This window comes from Crotalus tigris, unplaced genomic scaffold (genome assembly GCF_016545835.1).
Source record: "Crotalus tigris isolate CLP2741 ecotype Arizona unplaced genomic scaffold, ASM1654583v1 scf7180000017543.2237141, whole genome shotgun sequence".
Lineage (NCBI taxonomy): Eukaryota > Metazoa > Chordata > Lepidosauria > Squamata > Viperidae > Crotalus > Crotalus tigris.
The window spans coordinates 1,366,049-1,379,801 of NW_024096463.1; the positions used below are offsets into that span (position 1 = coordinate 1,366,049).

Sequence of the window (13,753 nt, forward strand, 5' to 3'; positions counted from 1 at the left end):
ATATATATAAAAAGAAAAACAAATACCAGAAAAGAAGAGAAAAAAAGAAATACATAAAAAATATGAAAAGAAAATTAACTTTTCAATATAAGTTATAAAACTATAAACAAATCTAAATACATTACTTAAACAAGTTATAAAATAATTAAAGGTAATATATATATATAAAAAGAGAAATAGAAAAGAAGAAAGAAAAAAAAGGGAAAAAAAGTTTGGCTTTTCAAGAAAATTGGCTTTTCAATATAAATTATTAAAAAGCTAAATAATATTTTTTAATATCCATCTTGTGTTGTATAAAATCTATCCATTTCCTCCATACTACAACATACTTCTCTTGAGATTGATCCTTTAGGAAAGCTGAAATCTTTGCCATTTCCGCCAGATAAGAAACTTTAAAAAGCCACTCTTGCAAGGTAGGCAGAGATTCCTTCTTCCAACATTGTGCTACTAACAACCTTGCAGCTGTTATTAAATTTAACATCAATGTGATATCTTTAGTATCACAATCTGTAACAATACCTAATAAAAACAATTGTGGGGTAAATTTTACCCTCCTTGAATATTCCACCATATCTTAATCCAAAAAGCTTTTATATTTTTACACGTCCACCAAATATGATAGTATGTAGCATCCAAACTTCCACATCTCCAACATTTAGGCTGTAGATCAGGATACATACGAGACATTTTATGTGGATCAAGATGCCATCTATAAAACATTTTATAAAAGTTCTCCCTTAAATTTTGGGCCTGCGTAAATTTAACGTTCCTCACCCAAATAATTTCCCAGGTATCTAATAGTACCGGTTCATCAAAGTTTTGTGCCCATTTAATCATACATTCTTTGACTAACTCTGTTTCTGAGTTCAATTCTACTAAGACCCCATAAATTCTCTTAATGTGAGTTCGCCTTTGATCTTTTATTTGTTTAAACAGATTCTCATCTTCTCTAAGCAAACCCACATTCCGATCTATCTTCCACCTCTCCATTATTTGTCTGTAGTGAAACCATGAATATATAATATTTTCCTGTGCTAAATCTTCCATAGATTTTAACTGCCAATTTTTACCATCCCACCTGAGTAATTGTGCATAAGAAACGCTATACATCCTAACCCCTCTTCTTATCCCTTCTATTGCATGCCATGGAATAGCCCATAATGGGATTTTAAAATCATTTCTATAATATTTCCTCCAAACCCGAAGTAAGGAGGTCCTCATAATATGAGATTTGAAAGCCCTATCAACCTTTTTATTAAAAATTAGATAGGCATGCCATCCAAAAATTAAATCCCAACCCTCCAAGAGGAGTATTTCCACATTTGTTAAATTAACCCAATCACTTATTAATGTTAAAACGACTGCATCATAATACAACTTCAAATTCAGTACCTTGAGTCCACCTCTCTCACGGATATCTTGTATAATTTTAAGTTTTACTCTAGGTTTTTTCCCTGCCCAGATAAATTTATTAATACCTTTCTGCCATTCATCTAAATTAACCTCATTCTTTAAAATGGGTATCATTTGAAATAAAAAAAGAAACTTTGGCAACACATTCATTTTAATCGCCGCAATTCTTCCCAGAAGAGATAATTGCAGCTTTTCCCGATTTTTCATATCTCTTTGTATATTGACCCACAGCCTTTCATAATTATTTTTGTACAGTTTTGCACTGGAAACAGATAAAGTAACCCCCAAGTATTTTACCTTATTAACAACCTCAAAATCTGTCAGATTAACCAACACCTGCTTATCCAAATTAGTCATATTTTAGGCAATATTTTAGTCTTATTATTATTAATTTTAAAACCCGAAACTCGTCCATATTGATATATCAGTTGTAATAACTCTATTACAGAATGAGTAGGTTGAGATAAGGTAACCACCAGGTCATCTGCAAAAGCTCTTAGTTTATATTCTTTCTTGTTAACTTCTATTTCTTTTATTTGCTGTGAATCTCGAATCTTAATCAACAATATTTCCAAAGTTAAAACAAACAGCAACAGTGACAGTGGACAACCCTGTCTAGTCCCCTTCTCTATTGTAAACACCTCTGACAAACCCCCATTAACTACAAGTTGTGCCGTTTGTTTTTGATAAATAACACCAAGAGCTTGTAAAAATTTTTCTCCAAAATTCATTTTCTCAACTAGTCTTAACATAAATTGCCAATTCAATTGATCAAAAGCTTTTTCAGCATCTAAAAATATCAATCCTGCAGGAATTTGATTATTTTTGTCTAAATATTCTAATAAATTAATAATTTGCCTAACATTATTCTTCATATACCTTCCAGTTATAAAACCTGTTTGATCTGTATGTATAACATGATGAAGGACCCTCATAAGCCTATTAGCTAAAATTTTTGCAAAAATCTTATAATCTACATTTAAGAGAGATATAGGTCTGTAATTCTTTGGTAAAGTAAGGTCTTGATCTTTTGGAATTAGAGATATAAAAGCTCTGCCCCATGACGGGGGGATCTGAGAACCCTGTAATATGTTATTAAAAAGCTCAGTTAAAGGTTGAATCATTTCTTGTACCAGAGTTTTATAAAAAATGGATGTCAAGCCATCCGTACCCGGTGCTTTACCTAATTTTAATTCTTTAATCACCTTCTCAATTTCTGCACTGGTAATCGGACCATTAATTTCTTGTTTTTGAAGTTCTGTTAATTTAGGGAAGTTGGCTCCATTTAAATAGTTATCTATATCTAAAATCTGCACTTTAGTACTCTTATATAATTTTTGATAATATTCTAAAAAAGATTTCTTAATCAAATCCTTCTGGTAAACCAGTTTACCATTATAGTTTATTTTATCTATAATTCTCTGTCTCTGTTTCTTTCTTAATTGATAAGCCAACCATCTCCCTGGTTTATTAGCATTACAAAATGTATTTTGTTTCATATATAATAAATTAGTTGCAGTTTGATCAGCCATCAACATATTAAATTGTGATTTAAGCAATTTTATAGATTCTTTAACCTTCTCATCTGTAGGATCTGAAATCAAAATTTTTTCTTTTGATTTAATCTCGCCTTCCAATTCATTACGTTTCTGAGTCTGTTTCTGTCTATGAATATTATTCATTTGTATCAAAATCCCTCGCATGAAAGCTTTACCTGCATCCCATACCATTGACATTGAAGTTCCCTTGTGCATATTTAAAACAAAATAATCCTTTAAATGCTCTTTTAACTTTTGAACATTCTTTTCTTGTCTAAATAAATTTTCATTCATCCTCCACGATCTCCTCTCCTCTTTTTCATCGACCAGTTCCATCCAAACTGGACTATGATCCGTCAATGTCCTGGGAAAAATTTTAACATTCTTTACCCTGAAGTATAAATCAGTTGTAATAAAAAAAAATCAATTCTTGAAAAAGATTTGTGTCTATCTGAAAAAAAGGTAAAGTCTCTCTCCTCCTGATTATGTTCACGCCAATAATCTCGTAGCTCCAAGTCTTCCTTCAAATCAAAAAAGGCTTTAGGTAGTTTAGCCTGTTTAAAGGAAATAGAAGATCCTTTTTTGTCCCTTTGTGTATCTAAAACACTATTCCAGTCTCCCATTAAAATAACGGATCTATAATCCAACAAAGTCAATTTTTGATGTAACAATCTATAGAATTGTCCCTGTTGTTGGTTTGGTGCATAAAGTCCCACTATAAGTACTTTCTTTCCATACAAACTAACTTCAATCATAACGAATCTCCCTTGGGAATCAGCTTCCACCAAACTGGCTACTAAATTCTGCTTAACATAAATAACTACTCCCCCTTTTTTCCCAGGAGCTGAAGATACAAAATGAGATCCCAAACGAGGATTAACTAAAAATTTTTGATCTTTGGGTATAATGTGTGTTTCCTGCAAACAAATAATATCATTATTATGTTGCTTTAAATAATGGAAAATTTTCTTTCTTTTTTGGGGAGAATTGAGACCATTAGCATTCCATGTCAGGAGCTTTACCATCTCCCTTGACCAAAAGCCTGGAGAAAACTGCTTGAAGGTCTGCCATTGAAGAATATACTGCAGAACTCTTAGGTCTTGCTCCTCCCACCGGCAATGAAGCAATTTCTTGAAGAGATTCTTTGTCTTCTCTCTTCTGTTGTTCCTTTTCCTTGCGTCTATGTGCTGCACGAGTCATTCTTTGATCTTTGATCTCTGTTTGTTGTAACCACTGCGACTGTAGCTTTCCAACAGCCATCACTCCTCCTCCTTCAGACTGCTGTTCCACCTCTTTGCCATCCAAAACTTTCTGCATCATGAATGATGGTGAGCCTGCTCCCAGGACCGAACTATAAAATTCTTTTGCTTTAGAAACTGTATTAAGTCTATAACGCGTCCCCGCATGGCTCACAACAATACCCATCGGAATTTCCCATCTAAATGGAATCAATCTTTTTTAAAGCTCATTAGCTAAAAAGGCAAACTCTTTTCTCTTTCTTAAAATTTTAGATGGGATCTCCTTTAAGATAACAACATCTTGGGCAGCAATCTGGAACCTTTTATTATAAAAGGCTTGTATAATTTCATTACGAAGAGATCTCTTTGCAAAGTAAATCACCACATCTCTTGGTAATTTTTTTTGTTTAGCAATCCAGGAGTTAACTCTGTAAATTTTTTCGATTTCTCTGAATATTTCCTCTTTCTCTCTATTCAAAATAACAGCAAAGTCATTTACAAGAATCTCAGTCAGATCTTGCTTATCATCTTTCAGGCCTCTGATTCTTAATGCATGTTCCATCTCATGGTACTGGGACATAAGAATATCCTCTTGTGACATTTACATCTTTCTCTCCATACCTTCAAACTTTTCTTCCAACATATCCGCCTTCTCTGCCACTTCTTCAACTCTAGAGTCTAATTTCTCAACCACAGAGGCAAGTCCTGTTAAGGCGTAACTATATCCTGCCTCAAAATAGTGTTATTCTGTTCTAAAAGATTCTTCATTTCTCCTCTGATTTGAATTTTGTTCTGATCTAAGAGCTCCTTCATTTCCCCTCTGATTTCAGTTTTGTTCTGATCTAAAAGCCCCTTCACTTCCTCTCTGATTTGAGATACAGCGTTTCCCATTATATCTTTCATATCTTGTACCGTTACTGCTGGCAGAGGTGGAGAAGGTGGTGGTGTAGCTTTAGGTTGTTGTACCGATGATAGATTATGTTTAATATGTTTGCATAATCCTGTATTTTGCTCTGGGAAGTCGGGGGGAGGGGGGGGATGGGTTGAAGTTTAAGTAGTTCAGATAAATTAGAAATAGTCTTATTATATATAATATTAATGTTTTAATTTTGAGAGAGGAACTGCTCGGGCATTTCCCCTGGACCGCATCAAGAGGGAGGAGAAGAAGGTGAGAAGTAAGTAGGAAGGTTGAGGTGAAGGAGGAGAGGGCGTGAGTGAAGAAAAAGATGGAAAGAAGTAAGTTGGTTTGAGTGGGATGCGGTTTGGGGGGAAATGGGCGGGCAAGACCGAATGTGGTGTGTATCAATTTGTTTTATTTTTTATCTGAAGTATTTGTAAGATTGTTATGTATTGTAAAGTTGAAAATAAAAATTTTTACAAAAAAAAGTCCAGTCCAGCACACCACTTCTTAAAAAGAAAAACAAGAAATCAAGAAGAAATCAGCATGTTTGCAGAAAAATCTACCTGATAAAGACAAAAAGGATAAGTACAAAAAATGGAAAGAGGGAGACATAACTAAAACAGAATATCAGCAGATGACCATAATACACAAAGATGAATTCAGGAAAGGAAAGGCTCAAAATGAAGAAAGACTTTCAAATTAAAATAAGCAAGAAAATGGTAAGAGAACACCTGTCTGATCTTGATGAATATAAATCGCCGGGACCTAATGGATTACAACCCAGAGTTCTGAAGAAGCTGGCAAACGTCATCTCGGAACTATTGTACCATATCTTTCAAAAATCCTGGAGCAACTGAGGATTGTAAAAAGCTGATGTGGTTCCCATCTTCAAAAAAGGGAAAAAATCAGACCCAGGAAACTACACAACAATCAGCCTAACATCAATACCTGGGAAGGCACTGAAAAAGATAATCGAAAAACAATCTGCGAACATCTAGAAACAAATAAAGTTATAACTAGAAGTCAGCACGGGTTTGTTAAAAACAGATAATGCGTAACCAATCTTATTTCATTCCTTAACAAAGTGACTAAATTAGTAGATTAGTGAAATGCTGTGCACATAGTATACTTAGACTTCAGTAAGGCATTTGATAAAGTAGACCACAACCTACTCCTTGGTAAGCTAGAAAAAGATGGAATAGACAACATCACCATCCTCAATGGCACTACACCCACATGGAGAGAAGCAAGCAATGGGGTACCACAAGGTTCCATCTTAGGCCCAATACTCTTTAATATCTTCATAACTTACTTAGATAAGGGAATAGAAGGAGAACTCATCAAATTTGCAGATGACACTAAGCTGGCAAGAATAGCCAACACTCAAGATATTAAGCTCAAGATCCAGATGGATCTTGACAGACTTGAACATTGATGTTCTGACCCAGCCTTCGCCAGTGCTACTCAACAGCTTATTTGTGAGAAAACCCCCTTTTTATTTTAACAAGGTGTTTATGTAATAAACTCCAGATAACCAGTCCTTAGGTGTTAAAACAAACAATAGCAGTCTCTGCTCCCACTTGGCTGTGGTAAGTACAAAGTCTCTGAATTCTCAGCAGGAAGGCTCACTTAGCAATTCAAACCAAGCACAAAGAAATCTGACATATCTGGATAATTGGTAAAGAGTCCTGGCAAACAGAGAAACAAGATACTGAAGCATGAACAGTAGTTGCCTGTGGCAACCGGCATCTCCCACACCTTTTTGTAGACCAGCCAGGACATGGCTTCTTAGAGTCTCTTACTTTTCCTGGAGAGCTGCCCCACTGCCCTCCGTTGTCCTGCATGCTTCTCCGTGCATCTGGAACAGGCCCTAGCTGTTTCTTCTCTTTGCTCAGTTCAGGCCCCCAACAGAGCTGTCTCTCTGCCTGAGTGTGAGAAGATGGGCCCAGCTCCGCATCTGGTTCTGAGTCTTCTTGCTCCTTAGAGCCTTCTGCAGACTCCCATGTGAACCCAGGCACCCCTTCCCTCTCACCCAATTCATCTGACTAGGCTGCCTGATCCTCTGGTAGTCGAGGAACCACAACAATTGCCCCCTACCTAACAAAATGAAATTCAACATAGAGAAAAATAAAGTCTTACAGTTAGGCAAGAAAAACCAAAAGTACACACACAGATTAGGTGAAACCTGGCATAATAGCAGTAACTGTGAGAGGGATCTTGGAGTCCTAGTAGACAATCAATTAAATATAAGCCAGCAGTATACAGCAGCAGCCAAAAAAGCCAATGCAATCATAAGTTGCATTAACAGAGGGACTGATTCAAGATCACATGAGGTACTAGTATTTCTGTATAAAGCCATAGCCGGGACACACCTAGAATACTGCATCCAGTTTTGGTCACCACATAATAAAAAAGATGTTGAGACTCTAGAAAGAGTATAGAGAAGACCAACACAGATGACTGGAGGCCTGGAGGCTAAAATATATGAAGAACAGTTGCAAGAATTGGGCATGGCTAATCCAGTGAAGAGAAGGACCAGAGGTGACATGATAGCAGTGTTCCAATATCTGAGGGGCTATCACAGAGAGGAGAGAGAGAACCTATTTTCCAAAGCAGCTGAAGGCCAGACAAGGAACAATGGATGGGAACTGATCAAGGAGAGATCTAACCTAGAAATAGGGAGAAATTTTCTGACAGTGAGAATAATTAACCAATGGTTTGATTATTCAGATTATTATTCAGTTTGCCTTCAGAAGTTGTGGGTCCTTCATCACTGGAGGTTTTCAAGAAGAGACTGGACAGCCACTTGTCAGAAATGATATAGGGTCTTCTGCTTGAGCAGGGAGTTGGACTAGATGACCTTACAAGGTCCCTTCCAATTATGTTATTCTAAGAACACATAATATTCTATTAGCACAGTTTTTCTAAATAGATAGCACCATTTTTTAGGAATATCGGTAGTCCTCAACTTACAACCGGTCACTTAATAACCATTCAAATTATGACAGGCCCAGAATGAATGCTCTCTGGGCAATTAAACAAAAAAAGTATGACCCATTAAGCACACATACTCCCACAACCACATGAATGCATTTTGGGTGCTGGCAACCAGCTCACCTTTATGACTAGTTGCAGCATCCCTGGTCATGTGATCATTATTCCAATTAAAAAAAACATGGCTTCGCACTTATAATCATAGTGTTTGTTTAATCTCAAAAAAAATTCCTAAAATCATGTCATGTAGGTGCCTTGACTTACAGCTATTTTGACATACAAACAGAAATCCAGTCCCAATTGTCATCATAAGTTAAGCACTACCTGTAGTTGACTCAGTTTATAAATTTTGTTGGTTTTGTTTTTTAATCAAGACTATCAGTGGCATGTTAAGATAAGAAACCAGCTGGGAACTTTATTTTAAAAAGTTGGGCAAATAATATTTACTGGTAAAACTGGCATTTTCCACATTGGATTAATATTCATTTTCATTTTTTAAAAAAAATCACTAATATATTATTATATTCTATATATTAGTCTTCTTATACCTCTAGAAATGTTGGATTACAATTTTAAGAATACCAAATCGATGTTCAAAGCATTATGGATGCTGTGCCAGTTGGTTAAAATAAATGCTAGGGAACCAAGCCAGGGAAAGCTGAAGTTAAAGATGTTGAGAGAAAGATCATGATCAAAATTAAATACGTAAATTAACTAAAAAGTAAACCATATTTCATGTGTCAGTTTATGTACATCCATACATTTTTAATACCTTTATCTTTGTTTTTTTCTTTTCCAAGGGAATCCAGTTTCTTTCTCAATGATTTCTTCCTCTTTTGTCCATCTAGAACATATAAGCAATAAACGTTAGCAAGTGCAGCAGTATTGTCTGCATGAGGTATCAAGTTTAATTTACCAAGGGCCAGGTAACAAATGAATACTTTTATCTATCTGAAATAATGGGTTGGATCCCTAGAAAAATATGTTTTTTGTATTTTTGCTTTTAACATTCTACAAATCTCATAGTAGGCTTATAAATAAACATGTCCACAAGCAATTCCATCAACAGACATATTGCCTTACAACCAGCCTACAAACCCCTCAGAATCCAAGTTAATTGCACAGCGAATTGGAGATAGCACCAACCCTCAAGCAACACACACAACCCTCTCTCCCTCCCCAGCAGTTCACCTTCCAATGACCCTGACCTGATGTAATCTCCCCATCACAAGACCCATCATCAGCCTCTCACTGAAGACTCACCCCTGACCCACTGATAATTCACACCCTCCAACAACCCTGACCTGAAATAACCTCCCCATCACAAGACTCTCTCTAATGACTCATCACAAGACCCTCATTTGACACACCCACACCTGAAGCCCTTATAAATAGAAGAGCACTGACACAGACATCCCCTAAATGCTGCCAAAGATGTTATCTAGCCTGGTAACGAAACGTTCGGAAACCAACCCACAAGCTCGGAGAACAAACCTTCACCCTCATCCTACACCTGAACTACAGATATCCACCACTATTGCATATCTATTTTTCTATGGGTGATTACGGTAATAAAGGGACTCTAAAATGTTTATTCATTGCAGGCAAGATGCATAGATTAGAAAAACTACAAAAATCAGAAAGGTTCAGATAAAAGAATTTCAGGTCCAAAAGAGCATTGTTATCTACTGCACAGTGTTTCCCACTGATGAATGATAAGCAACTAGACTCTTAACCTGAAATTTTAAAAATTAGTACAGATAATACAATCAGTACAGATTTTATCTGAGCCCATGCTATTATTAAGATCATGGATACTAAAAAAAAATTCTTCAGATACTGTACCCAGCTATAGCTTCATTTAGTATGGCCTCCGCTAATCTGATGCCTTATTTATTTACCAAAAAAACATCATAAGATTGAAGTTCACTCTAGTTTATAAATTTTTCAAACTATCCAAACAAATTGTTTGGAGAAAAATCCATCCCATAGAAAAATCAGAAATGGTTCCACAAGATCTGAGGGCTTGTAAATAAATCACAGCCAGATGAAAGCATTTAGCATCAAATAGGAAAGGTTACTTGCATGCTTTGGGGGAAAAATGAAAGAATAAAGCTGCAAAAATACATCTATCATTATATTATTGTCATTCACATTCAGTCTGATTAATATATGTAGTGCTGGAAATCTCTCCACTGGAATAGTCCTCTTGAATGTATACACTGTGTTTAGAGAAGCTCATGAATTATTTTGTTAAATAAAAATAAATTGTCCACTTGATTCTAAAAAAATTTAATTGATCACCGGTTCACTCCAGGACTCTGTGCTCAACTAATTAGCACTGTTTTGAAATGCTTTGTCCTGGTAACATCAAAGCTACACAAATAGGAGGCTGCAGGCCATGGGATTTCAGGTAGTCCTCAATTTATGACCACAGTTTGGACCTGAGTTTTGGCAAGAAGGTGACAAGCAATAGGGAGAAAGCAGAACTATTTAACTCGTTTTTTGCATCTGTCTTTACACAAAGGGGAAAAATAGACCAGCCTATCAAAATAGTGCCATAAAAAACAGAATAGAAACATAAGTTAAGATAGGCAAGAAAATGGTAAGTGAGCACCTGTCCAGCCTAGATGAGTTCAAATCACCAGGACCAGATGGATTACACCCCAAGGTTCTCAAGGAACTGGCAGATGTGATCTCAGAATCACTGAACTACATTTTTCAAAGATCCTGGAGCACTGGGGAACTACCAGAGGACTGGAAAGGAGCTGATGTAGTTCCTGTTGAGTCCTTCGCGGAAATGTAAGACACGAGAAGCAGTTGTAGTTCTCAGTTTTCTTTATTCTGCATTCAGCTTACAAGTAGATGGCTTCAGCAGTTCCCAAAACCTCTCAGCTTCTTATATAGACATTTCCCGGGTCAATGCGATACTTTTCCCGTGCCAGCACCCGCGCATGCGCACGGCGCTGGCGACAGCCTGTCTGGTCCCGGGCAGCTTTGCACCTGCCCGGGACCGCCTGCAAACGCCCTGAGCCGTTTGCAAGGCTTGGGACATAACACCCCTTTCCCCCGGGCTAAAACTACTACCAACATATAATCATTATTTTATACAGTGTTCTGCTTCTCAGTGCTCCTACCGTTACCTGGCTTTTGTTTAGCCAGCAATGTTATGTAATCCTCTAAGTATTTAGGAGACTTCCTTGCTCTCTGTGACCTTCTCAGCTCTGGGTTTCTGACAGGTGTTCCCTGACTGAGGGGTGACAAGAGCCTGTTCCCCTTATCATGCCTTGGTGCCTTCCAAGGACTTTGCCCCAATGCCTGGCCTGCTTGCTCGCCCACCGGGCTCGTCAGGCCAGGGCTTCTGTCACTTTGTGACCTGGTTGACCTGCCTAGCTGTAGGCCCTCGGGCCCCTTGAAGTGATAGCCACTGCTGGGCGTCTCTATAGAACCTCCTAGGTCCGTCCAAGACCTGTCAGGAGGCTGTCCATTCCCTAAGCCCCGTTCTGTGTCCGGGCTCGTGTGGGTCTCTGTACCTTCCCAAAACTCAGTTACTCCCTGATTTGGGCTAGAGGTGTTGCGGTCGGGACTTGGTTCCTCGACCAACTCCCTGTAAGTTTGACCCCCTGTAGGATTAGGGGTAAGGTCAGGCCAACTCTGGGGATTGTGTGCCAGCTCTCTTTCGGGGAATGATTTGTTGGGATGCTCCCGGGTATCCTCCGTGACTGGAGTGTTGTGTGATGTGTGTGGAAAGTGAGTATGCCCCTGGGGTGACTCCCTGGCTGGAGTAGGCGTGAGTGCCTGTTGTGTGGGTAAGCTCCATGAATTCCTTTTCGGAGCACTTGCGGAAGCTTGAAATGGACCGTCAGTGGCTCCATCAGTGGAGATGGGCAGCAACTCGTGCCCTTCCCTTTGCTCCAAAGGGTCCCCCTCCCCCCCTGGAAAAGACCCAGGAGTCTCATCTGAAAGGTCCCGCCTAGGGCGAAGTTGGTCGATGTGCCGACGCAGGACACGACCGTTGTCCAGGGCTACCTCGTAGGAGAGAGGACCTGTGACCTTGGAAATAGAAGCGGGGACCCATGTATGACCAGGCCCGTAATTGCGAGCCCAAACCCGGGGCACCCACAAGTAGTTGTCTAGGTGCCCTAGGATGTGAGGTAGATGAAGGCAGTCTGTCCGGATGCAACCGGTCAAGTTTAGTAGTAAGTTGACGCCCCCAACGAAGTTCAGCTGGGCTTCTCCCTGTAGAAGTGGATGGTGTGGTGCGATAAGAAAGGAGAAAGTCAGCCAACCTGTGATGCCAGTCCCCGTAGGTGAGTCTTTTCAATGCGTCCTTCGTGATGCGCACCATACGTTCAGCCATACCGTTGGTGGACGGGTGGAAGGGTGCAGACGTGGCATGACGAATCATGTTAGCCTGTAAGAAAGCTTGGAATTCGGAGGAAGTGAATTGAGGGCCGTTGTCAGACACAATGACATCTGGAAGCCCGTGTGCAGCAAAAATCCCCCTCAGTACCTGAATAGTCTTTGCAGTGGTGGTGGATGAGACAGGTACAACCTCAAGCCATTTTGAATGGCTGTCAACAAGGACCAAGAAGAACTGGCCCTGAAAGGGCCCAGCGTAGTCAATGTGCACCCTAGACCATGGGGACTGTGTTTCCTCCCATCTATGCACGGGAGCTTGGGGCATCTCTGGGCGAGATCGTTGGCACAGGTGGCATGCATGCACCTTAGCCTCAATATCTTTATCTAAACCAGGCCACCACAAGTGGCTGCGCGCAAGAGCCTTCATGCGAACAATGCCAGGATGACCCTCGTGGAGGGATTCTAAGACCCTAGTCCTCATTGAGGTGGGAATGACAACTCTGTTTCCCCAAAGCAGACAACCCTGAGAAAGAGGACAGCTCGTTCCTTTTGGACCAGAAACTCTGAAACTCAGGACTAGGGCAGTGCTCAGGCCAACCAGACAAAACCCAGGAACGGACACGTAAAAGTGTGTGATCTGTACCTGTTTCAGCGGCAACATCCCTGGCACTAAGAGGGAGCTCGGGCAAGGCTTGGATTGATAGAATGTTGACAGCTGGCGCAGGGTCAGCTTCTACTACTGGCAGAGGCAATCTACTGAGGCCATCAGCATGGCCCATTTCTTTCCCAGGCTTGTGGAGTAAAGAAAAATCATATGCAGACAAAAAATAGACCACCTAAGCATTCTGGGGGAAATGATCTGGGGAGTCTGCTTACGTGTGGTAAACAGTCCCAGCAGAGGCTTATGGTCAGTGAAGACCGTGAAATGCCTGCCATATAGAAAATCATGGAATTTTTTAATTCCAGCAACAACAGCCAGAGCCTCCCTGTCTATCTGAGAGTAGTTGCGCTCAGCAGAAGACAATGTTCTGGAGTAATATGCAACAGGAACCTGAGTTCCATCAGACCTGAGGTGACTCAGGACAGCTCCTACCCCGTAAGGGGACGCATCACAAGCGATGCACACAGGAAGGGACTCGTTGAAATGTGCAAGTACACTGTTAGAAGTGAGCAAGGCCTTGACTTTGTTAAAACAAGCCTCATGTGTTTGTGACCAGTGCCACACTGCTTGCTTGTCTAGTAGCCTGTGAAGAGGCTCAGCCACACTGGCTTTATGTGGAAGGAAGGAATTGTAGAAATTCAGGAGG

At 39.5% G+C, this 13,753-nt stretch overlaps 1 protein-coding gene across 8 annotated transcripts in view; it reads right to left on the reverse strand.

Annotated features, from left to right (window-relative positions):
* Positions 1-13,753, reverse strand: part of ARHGAP6 (Rho GTPase activating protein 6) — a 227,621-nt gene that overhangs the window by 197,217 nt on the left and 16,651 nt on the right. For all 8 annotated transcript variants that reach the window (XM_039320659.1, XM_039320578.1, XM_039320245.1 and 5 more), the window contains exon 2: positions 8,857-8,928. In XM_039320659.1, coding sequence (XP_039176593.1) covers positions 8,857-8,928 — 72 coding nt within the window. The remainder of the gene's footprint in view (positions 1-8,856; positions 8,929-13,753) is intronic.